This window comes from Carlito syrichta, unplaced genomic scaffold (genome assembly GCF_000164805.1).
Source record: "Carlito syrichta isolate Samal-C Ts95f unplaced genomic scaffold, Tarsius_syrichta-2.0.1 Scaffold313789, whole genome shotgun sequence".
Classification (NCBI taxonomy): Eukaryota; Metazoa; Chordata; class Mammalia; order Primates; family Tarsiidae; genus Carlito; species Carlito syrichta.
Window position 1 is genome coordinate 217,008 of NW_007257885.1, and position 16,315 is coordinate 233,322.

The following is a 16,315-nucleotide window of genomic DNA, read 5'->3' on the forward strand; positions in this document are numbered from 1 at the left end:
GTGTGTGAGACAGACAGGAGGGCTGCAACACGCGAGGAACGTCACACTGCGCCACCAGCACCGATGCAACGCCCCCAAATGTGTCATTTGCCCCGTTTTCGTGAAATGTCGCGAGAGTTCACATTCCGAAACACATCCCCGCTGCGTCGCCCCGCCCCCTGAGGCCCAGACACCGCCCCTGCAACCTAGGCCCCTCCCCTCACTTCCTCCTGTATCTGGCAATGTCAATAAAGTTGCAGCAGTTTGTAGCTTGAGGCAGACAACATGGCGGCCTCCACGCTGGGCTCGCTGCTGCGGACGATCCGGCAGGTCAGGAGCACGCCTCTATCCCCACCCCAAGCCTCCACTCCCGAATCCCACAACCCGCGGGCCCGCCCCGACTGTGCACCTGTAGTGCTCAGTGCAGACCAGTCCCAGAACTTTTTTCCTCCGACCACTGCCCACTCCGGCTTAGTTCAGAGAGGCCTAACTGCCAGTGTGGATGTGGTTGTCGTAAGCATGAACTGACTTGCGTTGAAAGAGGCAAGGTCGACTCCAATGTATAAGGGAGTGGGTGTACGTAGTCAGACGGGGTCCGAGGATTGAGGCCTCGGAGACTCGGATGTTAATTAAGAGATGAGCCAGGTGTGGTGGCTCACGTCCGTAATCCCAACACTTTGGGAAGCCGAGGCGGGAGGATTGCTTGAGCCCAGGAGTTTTGAGACTAACCTGGGCAACATAGCAAGACCCCTCCCGCCCCTACAAAAAATAAGCTTGGGTGTGATGGCACGCACCTGTAGTCCCACCTACGAGGGAGGCTGAAACAGGAGGATCGCTTGAGCCCAGGTGGCGGAGGCTGCGGTGAGCCATGATCGCGCCACTGTACTCCAGCCTGGTGAACAGAGGAAGACCCTTTCCCCCTACCCCCACAAAAAGATGATGCAAACCGTGCAAAAGGAGACTGAAAGGAGCTGTCAGCGAGGGAGGAGGAAAAACCAGGAGAGGGTGATGGAAGCAGAGGATGACAGAATTTCAAGGAGTAAGAAGTGGGCAACTTTGCCCAAAGTTTACGGGTCAATTAAAAAGACGGACTGAGGATTGGCTGTAGGGTTTAGCAATGTGAAGGTTAGAACCTTCATCATAACAGTTTCAGTGGTGTGCTGGCGGCCAAAAACCGTTCAAGAGAGAATGGGAGGGAAGAAATTGGAGACTAGGAGTAAAGATAAATCTTTGAAGGAGTTTTACTGCAAAGAGGAGCAAAAGAAAAATGGGTCAGTAACTGGAGGAAAGGTGGGTTGAGAGTGAGTTGATTTTGTTTTTAACATGGTAGAAGTAACAGCATGTTTGTGTGTTGCAGGGAAAGATCCTGTAGAGTAGGGAAAATGGGTGATGTGGGAGAGGGAAGAATTGCTGGAGCTGTTCTTTTAACATGTAATCAGTATAAAAATGATTTATGAAATATTTACATTCTTTTTTATACTAGATTTTCAAAATCCGGTTTGTATCTTGCACTTAAGGCAATCTTAGTTAGAATGCTAAGTTTTCCACCATTAAAATGGAAAATAGAGTTCTATGAAAACAACGAAGCTGTGTAATATTTACACTGCATCAGTTTTACATTTTAAATTAATTAAAATTAAGCATTACATTCCCTGGTCGCACTAGTTATACATTATGAGTGCTTACTAGCCATATGTGTTAGAGGCCACTGTTTGGATAGGGCAGATCTCTAATAACAGGAGGGAATGCAGAGCATGTGATGCAAGTGCTATGAGTGAGTACCTGTGGTAGTGAGAGTTAATGGAAATGCTCTTCTGATTGCATCTAATATTATAATTAAGGTGAAGTCATCACCTGAGTGTGAGGATGTGGGAGCAGTTGTCAGGTGCTTAAAGAAGGGGTGATCCTGTAAAGAGTTGGGAACGGATAGGAAGAAAAGTCGGGAGAATTGGAATAAGTACAGAGAAGTGAGAGGGAGGCCAGGGAGTTGATGATGTATTTAAGAGAACATTGTATTTATAGACCTTGGAATTCAGGCTGGGTGGGAAGAGGAAAATAGAAAATCAAAAGCTGAGAAACAGTAAAAAGTTAGTAGGATCAGCGGATTGAAAGCCCCAAAGAGGAAGTTATTGAGGTGTTAGAAGAAGTAAGCTAGAAAAAAGAGATAAAGAATGAGATACACAAAACTGAGATAATAGAGAGGTTATGCTTATTGGTTTAAAAAAAAAAAAGGACCTGGGGCATAGAGGTGAATAGTTTAAAAGGAGTGGAGGACCAAAATCACTGAAGGAGAGAGTTCAGATATCAGAGTGATCACGGTATAATTTCATGTATATTGAAGTCACCAGGAATTAATACAGGAAGAATATTGGAGAGGGTGATAGTGAGCCAGGATCCAAAATCATGGCAAAATGAGAGTGGTAGGGGCTATGGTGGGTGACTTCAACAATGGGAGGTAGTGGGAGTACCTCCTTTTGGCATGAGAGCCAAAGCCAGCAGCTTTCAGGAGGGAAGGAGATCTGGAAGCTGAAATGGAGAACAAGGAAGACATCTACCTACCTTCAGGCCTACTCATCAGAGAAAAAAAAGAACTTCAGGGAGCTATCAGGAGGGATTCAAGATTCAGCTAGAGCAGAAGGTGAAGAAGATGCTGAGAAGTTGAGGATTTAGAAGATTCTGATGAATTGAGAGGGCCAAGTGGTAGAGTTTTTAGAAGGTGAAGAAGGGTGAGAGATAGGGCAAGGATAAGATGTGTGCAGAGCAGAACAGAATGCAATCAAATCTATAAAACACTGTTATAAGCTGATAAGGAAATGCACTCCAGTAGAAATGTAGACAAAGGACATAAAAACTTTCACAGATGAAATAATACAATAGGCCAAAAATGTTTTATATTAAAAGTGTATTACTTTTATACTCAGAAAAAATGGTGTGCAAAATAGAACATAAGATTATTTTAAAAAATAAAATAGCAAAGAGGAAGCTGATTAGAAATAGTTTGAAAAAGAATTTAAAGGTGCAATGTTTAATCTTGTTTTCCAAATCTCCTTCGCTTTCAGTTTCATAGTAAAAGTAAACCTCACACTGCCTTGTGAGTTGCTTCTTTCAGGTGAAATAATGTCTTTCTAGTCTCCTAAATTTATCTTGTCTTGTCCCAGGGTTTGCTTGGACCAATTTTACCTTCTCTCTCCCCCACCCACCACTCCGTCAAAATTCTATCAGTCTTTCAAAGCCTTGTCTAAGCCTCCCTTTTGATGGCAGGTATTTCTAGGCACAGTTACCACCGTGTTCACTGGACTTGGTCTTCTGCCAAGTCTGTATTTAAATTCATTCCTGCCTGTGTTTTTTTCCCAAAAGGTGATTGTAAAGTTGTAATATTTCCTCATGGGACTTTTGTTTAGTAATGTGAACATTGAGGTCACTCAGGTCATCTTTTGTTAATAGATTGAAAAAATGTTAGCTTTCTATTTATAGTATGCTTGTTTTCAGTTTTAGATTGTGCTATACATATATTTCTTCTATAAACATCAGTTATAGAAAGCCATCATTATTTTTCTATTGCTGCAGTTTAATGAACATGTTATATTTACTCTGGTTTGAGAGACTAAAGTTTCTAGTGATCTATACTCCCTTTGCTTGTACTGTCAGTCAGAACTGTAAACTGTTACCGTGAAAATGTGTGATCGTGAGGAACATACTATGTTATTACTCGACAACTAGTGCTAAGTAATATTAGGTTAGTGATAAGTACCAAGTACCCTTTGACCCGCAATTCTGCTTCTAAGAGTTTTATCCTGCAGATATATAGGAATACATATAAGATTATTTATAAAAGACATTCTTCATTACAGTATTGTTTGAGATGATAGTGAGGTGTCGTCTAACTGTCCATCAATAAGTCACAAGTATACCTGCACACGTATGTTTTTCCCAGCATTGTTCACAATAGCAAGAACCTGGAATCAACCATGCTATCCATCAAAAGAGGACTGGATTTTTAAAATGTGGTACATATACACAATAGAATACTACGCAGCCATAAAAAAGAACAAAATCATAAATTTTGCAGCAACCTGGATGGAACTCAAGTCTATAATACTGAGTGACCTCTCACAGAAATAAAGATCTGAGTATCACATGTTCTCACTCATATAGTGGACCTTGAACCATCGTAATACTATAAGAAAAGGACTGACAGTGGTGGGAAACTATGGTGGGGAGGAGAAGGGAGGTGGGATTAACGGTAGTAATATCTCTCTGGGGACAGGGAAACACCCCTTATCAACAAGGGTGCCTGAACGAAGCATATTTGTATACCTAACCCTTAACTGTACCCCACAATATCAAAATAAAAAATATTGATATAAAAAAAAGAAAGAAAATACAGAGGCGGTCCTACTGCACACACCCCAGAAGGAAAGGGGCATGCCACTTGGTTGTAAGGTGCTTCAGCGTGACATGATATGGTCGGCAAACAGGCCACGTCCACAACAGGGATACACTTCAGAAAAAAAAATAATAAGTAACAGATTAAGTAAACTATGATACATCTATACAGTGGAATATTATGTAATCTAAAGAAAATGAGGGAGATGTTTATACACAGATATGGAAAGATCTCTGAAATATGTTAATTTGAAAAAGGGAGGAATGAATATGGGAGGGAGAGTATATACATGTATATATATATTCAAAAGTTTCTGGAAGGACATATAAGAAACGAGCAACAGTGGCTGCCTCTGCAGTGTGGGGGTCACTGGGCAGGTGAGGAGTGAGGTGGGAAGGAGACTTTTCATTGTTTAGGTATACTTTTTTGATTCTTGAACTGTGTGAATTAAATTAAACATTTTTGGAAATCTTTAAGTTAATTATTACCACTTTGAATTAATGTACATTCATAAAATTATTTATCCTGAATTAGGAAGTTTATTATTTTAAATTATTAAATTGATGCAAAAAGGCTTTAAAAAAAAAATACGGGCCGGGCTCGGTGGCTCAGCCTGTAATCCCAGCACCTTGGGAGGCCAAGACAAGTGGATTGCCTGAGCCCTCGGGCTTGAGACCCACCCAGGTAACTTGGTGAGACCTCGTCTCTACAATAAAATAAAAAATGGCCGGATGTGGTAGCATTCGTCTGTAGTTCTGGCTACTCAGAAGGCTGAGGCAGAAGGATTGCTGGAGCCCTGTAAGTCGACGATGGGGTGGCCATGAGCATGCATGCCACTGCACTCCAACCTGGGTGAGGTCATAAATGGTGACCAAAAAAGGATCGCAGGATTTGAGAACACTCACAGAGTCTGACTCCTTCACTTGTTCCCTGTCTCTGCCTTGTAGGTGGTTCCTTCATCAGCGTCAGGCCAAGTTCGAGGTTACTACGTAGACTGGAGGATGTTGCGTGATGTGAAGAGGCGAAAAATGGCCTATGAATATGCAGATGAGAGGCTACGAATCAATTCACTCAGGAAGAATACCATTTTGCCAAAAGATCTTCAGGTTAGCTAATTAAGATGAGTTCCTTTCTACCACAAGGTCATGAACTCACATCAGATCAGTTTTAATACTGTTTGTTGTCACTTAGTATCAACGTGATTTGTGGAGAATAAAGTCATATACTCTGGCTGGGCTCGGTGGCTCGGCCTGTAATCCCAGCACTTTGGGAGGCCAAGGCGGGTGGATTGCCTGAGCCCATGGGTTTGAGACCCACCCAGGCTACTTGGCAAGCCCTCATTTCTACAATAAATCAAAATCTAACTGGGCGTGGTAGCACGTGCCTGTAGTTCCGGCTGTTTGGAAGGCTGAGGCAGAAGGATCACCAGAGCCCAGCAGGTTGAGGTTGCAATGGCCAGGAGCGTGCCACTTCACTCCAGCTTGAGCGAAGGAGTGAGACTCCAATGCAAAAAAAAAAAAAAAAAGTCATATACTCCAAGTTAACATGAACAAATATCCTTGTCTGATTTTGGTGAAGTTCAGATTAGACAACTCTTCACTCCTAGCTAGCCTTTCAACCATTTCATTATATGATCCTAAGAAAGTGCTGATGAATGGTGACCACACAGAAATTGGGAGTTATTTTCACCTAAGGTCTCTCCCCCACCTCATCCCAGTCTCTACTCTCAGGCACCAGGAGGCATTACTGATGTGGGCCGCATGCCTAGTACATGGCCTAAACTGTCCTTATGCAGTGCCTTCCGAGCCCTGCCTACCCGTGTGCTGAGGTGTTTGCCATTGATGCTTGCTTGTCACGCTCCTCAAATTGAACAAGAGGATTTCAACCCTGCTTGGCATCCGGAAGCATAAGGTCCTGCACCTGAGTGGTGACAGAGTAACTACATTCAAGAGGCTTGTCAGGAGGTATACCTCAAACTCAAGGCCACTCAGTTTATCAAGAACTCAGACGTTGGCAGAATGATATTCATCCTACTTATTACTATGGATTTGTTTAAATCTTGTCTGGATTAAGCCAGATGAGCAGAAAACTAAGGGCCCTGGACTACTCTGCATGACTTTTACTGGAATGGCATTAAGCTGCCTGCCTTAGGGAGCAGTGAGAAGCGGCCCTGGAAATCTCAGCCCAAGATGTTATTGGTCACTGAAGCTGTGAGTAGAAAGGTAGTGGCCAGGAGCCAGGAAGGCTGTGGGATGGAGGATCCTGGGGGAGATAATGGTGAGAGGTATAAACTTCCTGCTACGAGAAGTATGATTGCAGAAGACCTACATGCAGCACGGTGACTATAGTCAATAGTACTGTGCAGCATGGTGACTGTAGTCAATACTGTGTTGTATTCTGGAAATTGGTCAGGAGAGCGGATCTGAAGTGTTTTTTGTTTTTTTTGAGTTGGAGTCTCCCTCCGTCACCCAAACTGGAGTGCAGTGGTATGCTCCCGGCCACCGCAGCCTCCCTGCTGGGCTCCAGTGATCCTTCCACCTCAGCCTTCCAAGTAGCCAGAACTACAGGCACACCTGGCTAATTTTTTATTTATTGTAGAGACGAGGTCTCGCCAAGTTGCCCACCTGGGTCTCAAACCCGCAGACTCAGGCAATCCACTCGCCTCAGCCTCCCAAAGTGCTGGGATTACAGGCTGAGCCACCGAACCTGGCCCTGAAGTGTTCTTACCACACTCAACGAGAGGGAACTCTGTGGTGCAGGATGTGTTCATTACCTTGTTGTGGTCATTTCACATGGTCTGTGGGTATCCAGTCATGACACTGTATACCTTCAATACATACAACTTTTATTTTGTCAATTATGCCTTAATAAAACTGGAAGAGGGGTGTTGTTGGGTACATTATTTATGAAGCCCCCAAAAGAAGCATCTCTGGTATCACAGTATGAGCGACAGCTGTGCATGGACTAGGATTATGGACATGGATCATGCTCTATGATGCCTGCTGGGTAGGTTACAATCCAGGTGATGTTCCAATTCTGACAGGCATGCGGACTTCCACAGCACAGGCTTTTCTCCTTCCTCCTCTCAATTTTCTTTGCCCCAGCTTCCTCGTTCATATACTGCCTTAAGCCTTTTGGGAGGAAGGAGGGGTATGCATAAGTAGATAAGGAACTCATTTGTAGCCGTTCAATAAGTTTCACTCCTGTAAACTTCGACTGTCTTCCCGCCCAGTGTTTCCCCTCCTTAGATCATTCTAAGCACTGTCTTCTATTCACTGACTTAGTCGTGCTGTCATTATTTTGTATTTCATGATTGGCAACACATGCATATGCTTTTAGTGACTTTTGCATATATTATCTTGTTTACTTTGTGTCCTTTTAATGTGTTATTGTACTTCTACCATGGTCTAGCACAGGGTCTATCATAATTGTCAGCATACTTATTAAAGTGAATATTTCCAACACACACTCTTCAACACATACATAAGAATAAATCTCTCCTGACAAACCTTAGCCCAAGCTTCTGCTGCAGCCCTCACTTCGCTGTCTTCAACCACTTGGCCCTTACCAGGCACACTGCACTGCAGATGAATTTTACGATGTGAATCCCACTAGATCACTCCCAATGACTTCTCCCGTGATCAGGATCTTTACCACAGATGTCCAGACTGTGGTCCTGCCCTTCCCCCCTCTAGTTTCATCACAAGCCACATTCCTTTGGATCGTCAAGGTTTTCCTGAGGTTCAGACTTTCATGATTCAGAGACCATATGGAGAGACAACAGAAATACATTCATGTATTTTCCAGATGATTTAAACAAGGATGTAGGTGGCAGCACTATTCATAAGAGCTGACTGGACACTGCCCAGATGACCACCAGCTATAGAATGGACGAATGAGTTATGGTGCTTGCACAACAAAAATTGCCACCAGTGAGAATCAGCAAGTTACAGCATGTGTGACAATACAAATGATCTGTGTGATGTGCTCTCCCTTAGGAAGTGGCTGATGGAGAAATTGCTGCCCTTCCCCGGGATAGCTGTCCCGTTAGAATCAGAAATCGGTGTGTCATGACGTCCCGTCCACGTGGTGTCAAGCGGCGCTGGAGGCTGAGTCGGATCGTCTTCCGACACTTAGCTGACCATGGGCAGCTTTCTGGGGTGCAGCGAGCAATGTGGTAAACCATCTCCAGACCCACTGAACTTGCAGGAAGCCACTTCCAGCAAGAGACTTTCTAATAGACAAAACCTGGTCTTTGTGGGGGCCCAGCAGAATTGTCTAGTCTACCTGAGGCTGTCTATAGTTACTTTTAAATTTTAGATGAAGATGTGGATATTTTTCATTTTGTCAATGAATTATCTTTTCTCTGGATTTTATGGATTAAACATACTGTTTCCATACATGGTGCAAAGAGTAGAATAATAAAGAATATCTTATGTGAGAATATGTTTTATGTGCTGTCTTTTTACTTCAAGTTTAATCTTTTAGTAGCCTATAAGGGTTGTTTTTTAAAGAGCATTCTTTCATAAAACAATATTATCTAGATAATCCAGCTACTTGACATATAGCTCATGTATGGCAATTTGTAATCCAGGGCTAGATTTCCTGACATGTAGCAGTCACCTTACTATTGGTTTATTGTTAGATAAACAATAGGTTGGATGGCAAATCTTATGTTCTGGATTATCGAACTAATGCTGAACTTCTTTGTGTGATGGCTGAACAGAAGAACCACTAGGTGTCATCTTTAAAGGCCTTAAAAACAAACTATACTCCTTTAAACCCTTGAAAATCTATCCAAAGAGGACAAGTTTTATTGGAATAGCATATATTCCCTATCTTCATATTTAATCTGTAACAGAAATGAGTAAAGGTGGCAATAAGTTCTCTCATGTGATAACTCAAAGTGTGATCAGCCCAGTGATGAAAATATAAAAAGTCGTGTGGAAGCACCCACTTGCCATCAGGATGATATTTCTGGAGAACTTAAATCAGAAGACGAGATGAGGCTAATCATTCTGTAAACAGAAGGGAACAAAGGCAGAGAGAGCCTCGAGAAAACCCCGTCACTTTAGGGTGTCAGAAACATGGAGCAGAAGGGCCATATGGAGTTCTCACAAGGAGTCCTGACATGAAGGAGGCAAGACTCGACATCATTGTTCTCTATGTAAGTGACATGTATGGCCACTGGCCATGAGAGGAGGATAGGCATGACACTTAGGACATCTGAGTTGTGGAAGACAAGAGCCTGCACTAAGGTAGTGGTATTAGTGGAGGAGAAGACCCGGGAGATTGTTAAAGCATTATTTAGGAAAGAAAATTAGGCAACACTGACTATATTTTTGGTCAAGACAGCTCTCTGGGTTCCTGGTAAGCATCTAGATAGATGGTAGAGGGTAATTCCGGATAGAAAATTTGAGGATGGGTTTCAGTCATGTGATGTTTGAGATGTCTGTGTCCTCTGACAGACTAGCATACAACTGGATAGCAAGTCTGGAACTCAGGTATGAGGGAATTATTATGATATACCTTTGATCCACATTTGCTAAAGTATGTGGCTACTTACCGACTGGAATGTTCTAGTTAACATCTCAACCAGTAACTTGTGTTAATTGGATAATTAGAACACATTTGCTGGTTTCTGGCATCTATCATTGATGGGAAACCCTGTAGCCTTTGGTTTGAATGAGTTCAAGTATGGTCCATAGATTTCGTTCGGTTGCTGTCTTACATTATCTTGCTCCATAAGCCCCTCCATTCCTTTTGTCATTAATTAAAAGAGCTAAGCCATTCATCCTATGGAATGCCAGCATTTGCCTGTTTACTTCTTTCATGGGTCTTTTAATATATTCCTCTGTCCCCCAAATTTCCTGTAAACTGGTAGTCATATCCAGAGGCTGGTCTTCATTTGGATTGTTTTTTAGAAATGAATTTTCATCAGTTGTGCTGTGAACTGTCACATCAGGAGGTGTATATCTATCTAATTGTCCAACTTTTAATGATGCTTAGATTGACTAGTGGGTTCAAAATGGGGTCAGCCTGCTCCCTGCATTTAAAGTTCTCATTCATTAACCTATCACCTAATGGCTTTTACATTGCACTGGTGATTGCTACCCTGATCTTTCATTTCAATAAGGGTTACACTGATGGCTTTCTATCAATTTTCTGTATTGACTGTATTTTTCGGTCAGGAACTTCCCCTTATCGACAGTGTATTCCCCTAAAACACATTTCTTCAACAAAAGGATGATTCTCTAGCAGAGTAAATGAACTGGTGCTCTTTAAAGTCTATCATACTCAGAGATCTATCACAGAAACAAAGAACTGAGTACCACATGTTCTCACTCACAAGTGGATGCTGAACATTTATCATACAAGAAAGGGACTGGCAGTGGTGTGACACTGCCAGGGAAGGGGTGAGGCACATAACATCAATAAGGGTAACGGATCCTAAACCAGGTGAAGAACCAATGGGAGGTCCAAACTTCACATGTATGTTGACAACGTATATACCTACTCCTGAATTGCACTCCACATCTTTAAAATATTATTTTAGGCTGGGACGGTGGCCCAAGCCTGAAATCCTAGCACTTTGGGAGGCCGAGGCAAGAGGATTGACTAAGTTCAGGAGTTCGAGACCAGCCTGGGCAGCTTGGTGAGACCTCATCTCTATAATAAACAAAAAAATAAGCTGGGCATGGTAGCATGCGCCTGTAGTTCCAGCTGAGGTAGAAGGATCGCCTGAGCCCAGCAGGTTGAGGCTGCGGTGGCCATAAGCATGCCACTGCACTCCAGCCTGGGTGACAGACTCCAACTCAAAAAATAAATATTTTTTAAAAATAAGTTGGTACTCTAGCCAATGAAATAATAACCATTTATTTTTCACTATCATTATGAACTTAGATTTTGTAGATATTTAATGTTTCAATCCACTCCATTCTTTTTTGATGCTCAAATTGTCCCATTACCAGCGGGAGACCCTTAAATTTACTCCTGTAACCTGATTTGGTACAGGATTATTCAGTATTTTCTTGAATTCTGGCATAAGCTAACCCAGACTTACCTTGAACATTTCCTGCCTCAGACATTTTCCCCAAGGGTTCCTTGTCCTTTTTTTTTTGGAGTTGGAGTCTCACTCAGTCGCCCAGACTGGAGTGCAGTGGCCGCTCCCGGCCACCGCAGCCTCAAGCTGCTGGGCTCCGGCGATCCTTCCGCCTCAGCCTTCCGAGTAGCCGGAATTACAGGCATGCGCTACCACGCCCGGCTGATTTTCTGATTTATTGTAGAGATGAGGTCTCGCTGCCCAGGCGGGTCTCGAACCCGCCAGCTCAGGCAATCCACTCACCTCAGCCTCCCAAAGGCGCGGGATTACAGGCTGAGCCACTGAGCCCGGCTTCCTTGTCCTTTTAGTAGGAAATTGTGTTTAGCGACCACACTGAGCACTAGGGAGTGCTTGTTGTTACCAAATTGTATTGCATTAGGTCTTTTTGTTGGGTCTTGCTAGCAAACATTCAAACCTTGGCTGGGCTCGGTGTGGCCCAGCCTGTAATCCCAGCACTTTGGGAGGCTGAGGCGAGTGGATTGCCTGAGTCCGTGGGTTCGAGATCCGCCTGGGCAATTTAGCGAGACCTCATTTCTGCAATAAATCAAAAATTAGCCGGGCACGGTAGCGTGTGCCTGTAGTTCCAGCTACTTGGAAGGCTGAGGCGGAAGGATCACGGAAGCCCAGCAGGTCGAGGCTGTAGTGGCCGGGAGCAGCCACTCCACTCCAGTTTGGGTGACAGAGTGAGACTCCAACTCAAAAAAAAAAAAAAAAAATGATACGAGATTCATGTGACTGCTATGGAAACCAAAGAATGCAACCCTGGACATTCCTTTTGGTCCAGACCTCCTCCGGATCTAAACTCTCCTAGCTTAAAGGCTTGCTTTGGAGGTCTTAAATACACCTGGCTTCCGGCCTTCCACGCCACACTCGCCTGAGTGCTGGCCCCCTTTTCATCTGTGAAAGGTGAATAATAAACTTTACTTTCTTCTCTGTTGAAATCCTGCATTATTCCCATGGCACTGACCCACCCTGCCTCAGTTTACCCTTTCAACCACCTTAGTTTTGTTGCTGGGCTTGTAATTCTGTCTGTTGGTCTGTTCTTGAGGTAGTGTGTTTCATTAGTCAAGCTTATAAATCTCTGGTATCTAGTAGGGCAAATCCCCTTTTCTTTTACGTTTGTTTAAAATTTTGTTTGGCTACTTGTTCCTTTGTTCTTCAGTGTGAATCTTTTTGATCAATTTATCAAGGCTTATATTAAATTTTTGAGCTATCAAATGTATTGAATTTATGAACTAATTTAGGAAGAATTGATATATTAATGTTGTTCAGTCTTTCCATACATTTTATTGAGGTCTTTTATGTTGATACAATTTTTTAAAAAGTTCCTTGTAGAGGTTTTATTGTTAAATATACTTCCAAACACCTTATGGTTTTTGTGGCATGAATGAATGGGCTGTTTTTATTTACCTTCTTAAATTGGTTGTTGTTAGTGTGTAGACATATTGACAGCCAATTAATTTTGTATCTAAAAAACTTAATGTCTTTAGTTTTTTACAGATTTTAGGTTTTTCTAATTAAATTCTTATAATCATCTAAACAGTGACAGATTTTTGTCCTTTTAAATTTCTGAACCTTATATTTATTATTTATTGCATCAATAAGGTGTTCTCTGTTAAAAGATTATAACATTCAAACCTTAACATACATACCAAGCTGGCAGTACAAACTGCCAAAACAAGCATTTTATTTTAGAGCTTAAAAATAATGGTGACAGGGTGCAGTGGCTCATGACTGTAATCTCAGCACTTTGGGAGGCAGAGGTGAGAGAATTGCCTGAGCCCAGGGGTTTGAGACCACCCTGGGCAACATAGTGAGACCTCATCTCTACAATAAATCAAAAAATTAGCCAGGTGTGCACCTGTAATCCCAGCTACTTGGAAGGTTGGCATGAAAGAATCACTTGAGCCCAGGAGGTCAAGGCTGTGGTAACCTTGATTGTGCCACCACACTCTAGCCAGGACGAGAGGGAGACTCCAATTCAAAAAAACAAGTCAGTTTATATTGATTTTATATTTCTATCACTTTTTTTGTAAAAATCTTAAGTTTCTAATGACATCAGCTAAATCACTTACCTTGTCAATATAAAGTTTCAGTGTACTAATTTTACTAATGGTAGTTTTAGATACAATATGATTCTTTTTGTCCATAAACTCCATTTCTCTAGAATGCAGTCAATATACTATTCTAAGGTTACTTGAAAGTAATTTGTACTGCCAATTTGGTATGCATACTGTAGTTTGTACTGAGTTTGTGTACTTCTAGAATTCAGTGAAACAATCTCCAAAGCAATAGGAGAGGTGGAACTTTTAGGAGGTGATTAGGCCAGGAGGGCTCCACCCCAAGAATGAGACTAGCACCCTACAAAAGGGCTTGAGATTGAGTTTGCCCCTTTTGCCACATGAGGATACTGCAAGGTACCATCTCAGAAGCAGAAAGCAAGACTTTACCAGACATCAAAGCTTGTACTTCACAGCTCCAGAACTATAAATTAATTTCTATTTATAAATTACCTCGTTTAAGTCTATTGTTACAGTAGCAGGAATGGGCTAAGTTTTGTTTTCAAATTTTAGATGGTTTTAGAATCAGAATATAGAAAAAGGGTACGTTGACGTAAGTATAGAGATGTCCTCGTTTCCTCTTTCCCCTGTTTAACAACTTGTATTAGTTTTTGGTTTATTCATTGGGCTTTCTGAAATACAAATACACATATGTACGCATATTCACATTTCTCACCCTTTCTTCCTCAAATGTAGTATGTACACTGTAATGTCCTTGACTTTCTTTTCTACTTACCCATCCTGTTGACCATCCTACGTTACTCTACAGAATCTTCTTCATTTTTTTTGACTGTAAGTACTTCTTCAGTGGATATAGTAAGGCATTTGGGCATTTCCAATCTTTTGCATATATCACTCCAAATTTTTGCCAGTTTACCTTTCAGAACTCAGAGGTAGAATTTTGAGTCAGAGGATAAATGCATATGTAATTCTGATAGATATCACCTAATACTCTTCCATGAGGGTTAACTAAAGTTTCTTTTCTTTCCATCCTCATGTATACAGGTCCTAATTCCTCCATATCCTCTACACACGATACAATGTGTTAAACTTTCCAATGAAAGAACTGTAGGTTTTTAGTGTTTCTCTTCTGAACAAGGTACCAATACCTGTTCAAGATCATTTATATTTCTTTTTCTGTATTTGTCCGTAATTGTCAGAATCCTCTCAACACGTCTTTACTTTTTTCATCATGGTAGGCTTTTTTCTTGCCACTTAAACATTTATTTATGTAATTAAAATTGATCAAGAGGGCCTGACAGGGTGGCTCATGCCTGTAATCCCAGCACTTTGTAAGGTAGAGGTAAAAGGATTACCTGAGCCCACGGGTTCGAGACCAGCCTGGGCAAGTTGGCGTGACCTCGTCTCTACAATAAATCAAAAAATGAGCGGGGCGTGGTTCCAGCTATTTGGAAGGCTGAGGTGGTAGGATCTCCTAAGCCCAGTAGATGGAGGCAGCAGTAGCCATGAGCAGTGTGCCACTGCACTCCAGCCTGGGTGACAAAGTGAGACTCCAACTCAAAAAAAAAAAATTGATCAACAGTTTTATTCCTTGGAGATTTTAAGTCATCTGTCATTTTCTGCCACTCTTACAAAGGAATTCCACAGTATTACATTTGTGTGCTTTCATTTTTACAATTAGACGTTCAATCTATTTTTAGTTGTTTTAGTATCATTAAAAATCCATCTTTCTAGCCATTTGTGATGGCTCACGCTTGTAATCCCAGAATTTCTGGAGGCAGAGATAGTAGGATCACTTGAACCCAGAAATTTGAGACCAGCCTGGACAACATAGCGAGACCCTGTCTCTATAAAAAAAAATTTTAAATTACTGGGTATGAGCAGCTTTGATCACGCCACTGTACTTCAGCCTAAGCAACAAAGAACCCAACTCAAAAAATGAAAAACCCCATCTTCCCACTGTTTTAAAGTAACACTTTTGGCCAGGCATGGTGGCTCAGGCTGTAATCCCAGCATTTTGGGAGGCTGAGGCGAGAGGATTGCCTGAGCCTGGGGAGTCGAAGACCAATCTGGACAAGTTGGTGAGAACTTGTCTCTACAATAAATCACAAAAACTAGCTGGGCGTGGTGGCGTGCATCTGTAGTTCCAGCTACTTCGAAGGCTGAGGCAGAAGGATCACCTAAGCCAAGCAGGTCGAAGCTGTGGTGGCTGTGGGCATGCCACTGCACTCCACCCTGAACAAGAGACTCCAACTCAAAAAAAAAAAATTCCACTTTCACTGTATTCTCTCTTTCACATGCATTGGGCCTACTATTCCATTCCATTGGCCTATTGTGCCAACACCACAATTATAGAAGAATTATAATGTGCTTCAGGATTTACCACCAGCTATCCTGTATATAGGCTATTTCTGTGTTTTAACCTTAAATCCTACCACTTTTTCCAAATTCTCTTATTAATTGTAGTTGTCTTGGTTGATCTGTTTGGATCTTTCCTCAGTGTATCTAATTGCTTTTTTTTTCTGAGATGGCGTCTCACTCTGCTACCCAGGCTGGAGTACAGTAGCACAATCATAGTTCACTGTAGCCGCAACCTCCTGGGCTCATGTGATCATCCGCCTTGGGGTCGCAAGTAGCTAGAACTACAGATGCACACCACCGCACCTGGCCGGAATTGCTTTCTCTTACCTAACTGCATTGGCTAATGCCTCTAATACAACATAGGAATAGAGATTATAGCACCTTGTTCAGGTTCCTGATAAACTCCCCCTAAAAGCCTGACTTTTCTGATGTACCCCTAGACAAACAGATAGTAAAACTATTCCA

The 16,315-nt window shown here is 42.3% G+C and overlaps 1 protein-coding gene across 1 annotated transcript; it reads left to right on the forward strand.

Annotated features, from left to right (window-relative positions):
* Nucleotides 1-223: 223 nt before the first annotated feature.
* Nucleotides 224-8,812, forward strand: MRPS14 (mitochondrial ribosomal protein S14). The gene is made up of 3 exons (XM_008070589.2): nt 224-309; nt 5,314-5,472; nt 8,365-8,812. The coding sequence occupies exons 1-3, from the start codon at nt 265-267 to the stop codon at nt 8,545-8,547; spliced, it is 387 nt and encodes a 128-aa protein (XP_008068780.1). The 5' UTR covers nt 224-264; the 3' UTR covers nt 8,548-8,812.
* Nucleotides 8,813-16,315: the final 7,503 nt, after the last annotated feature.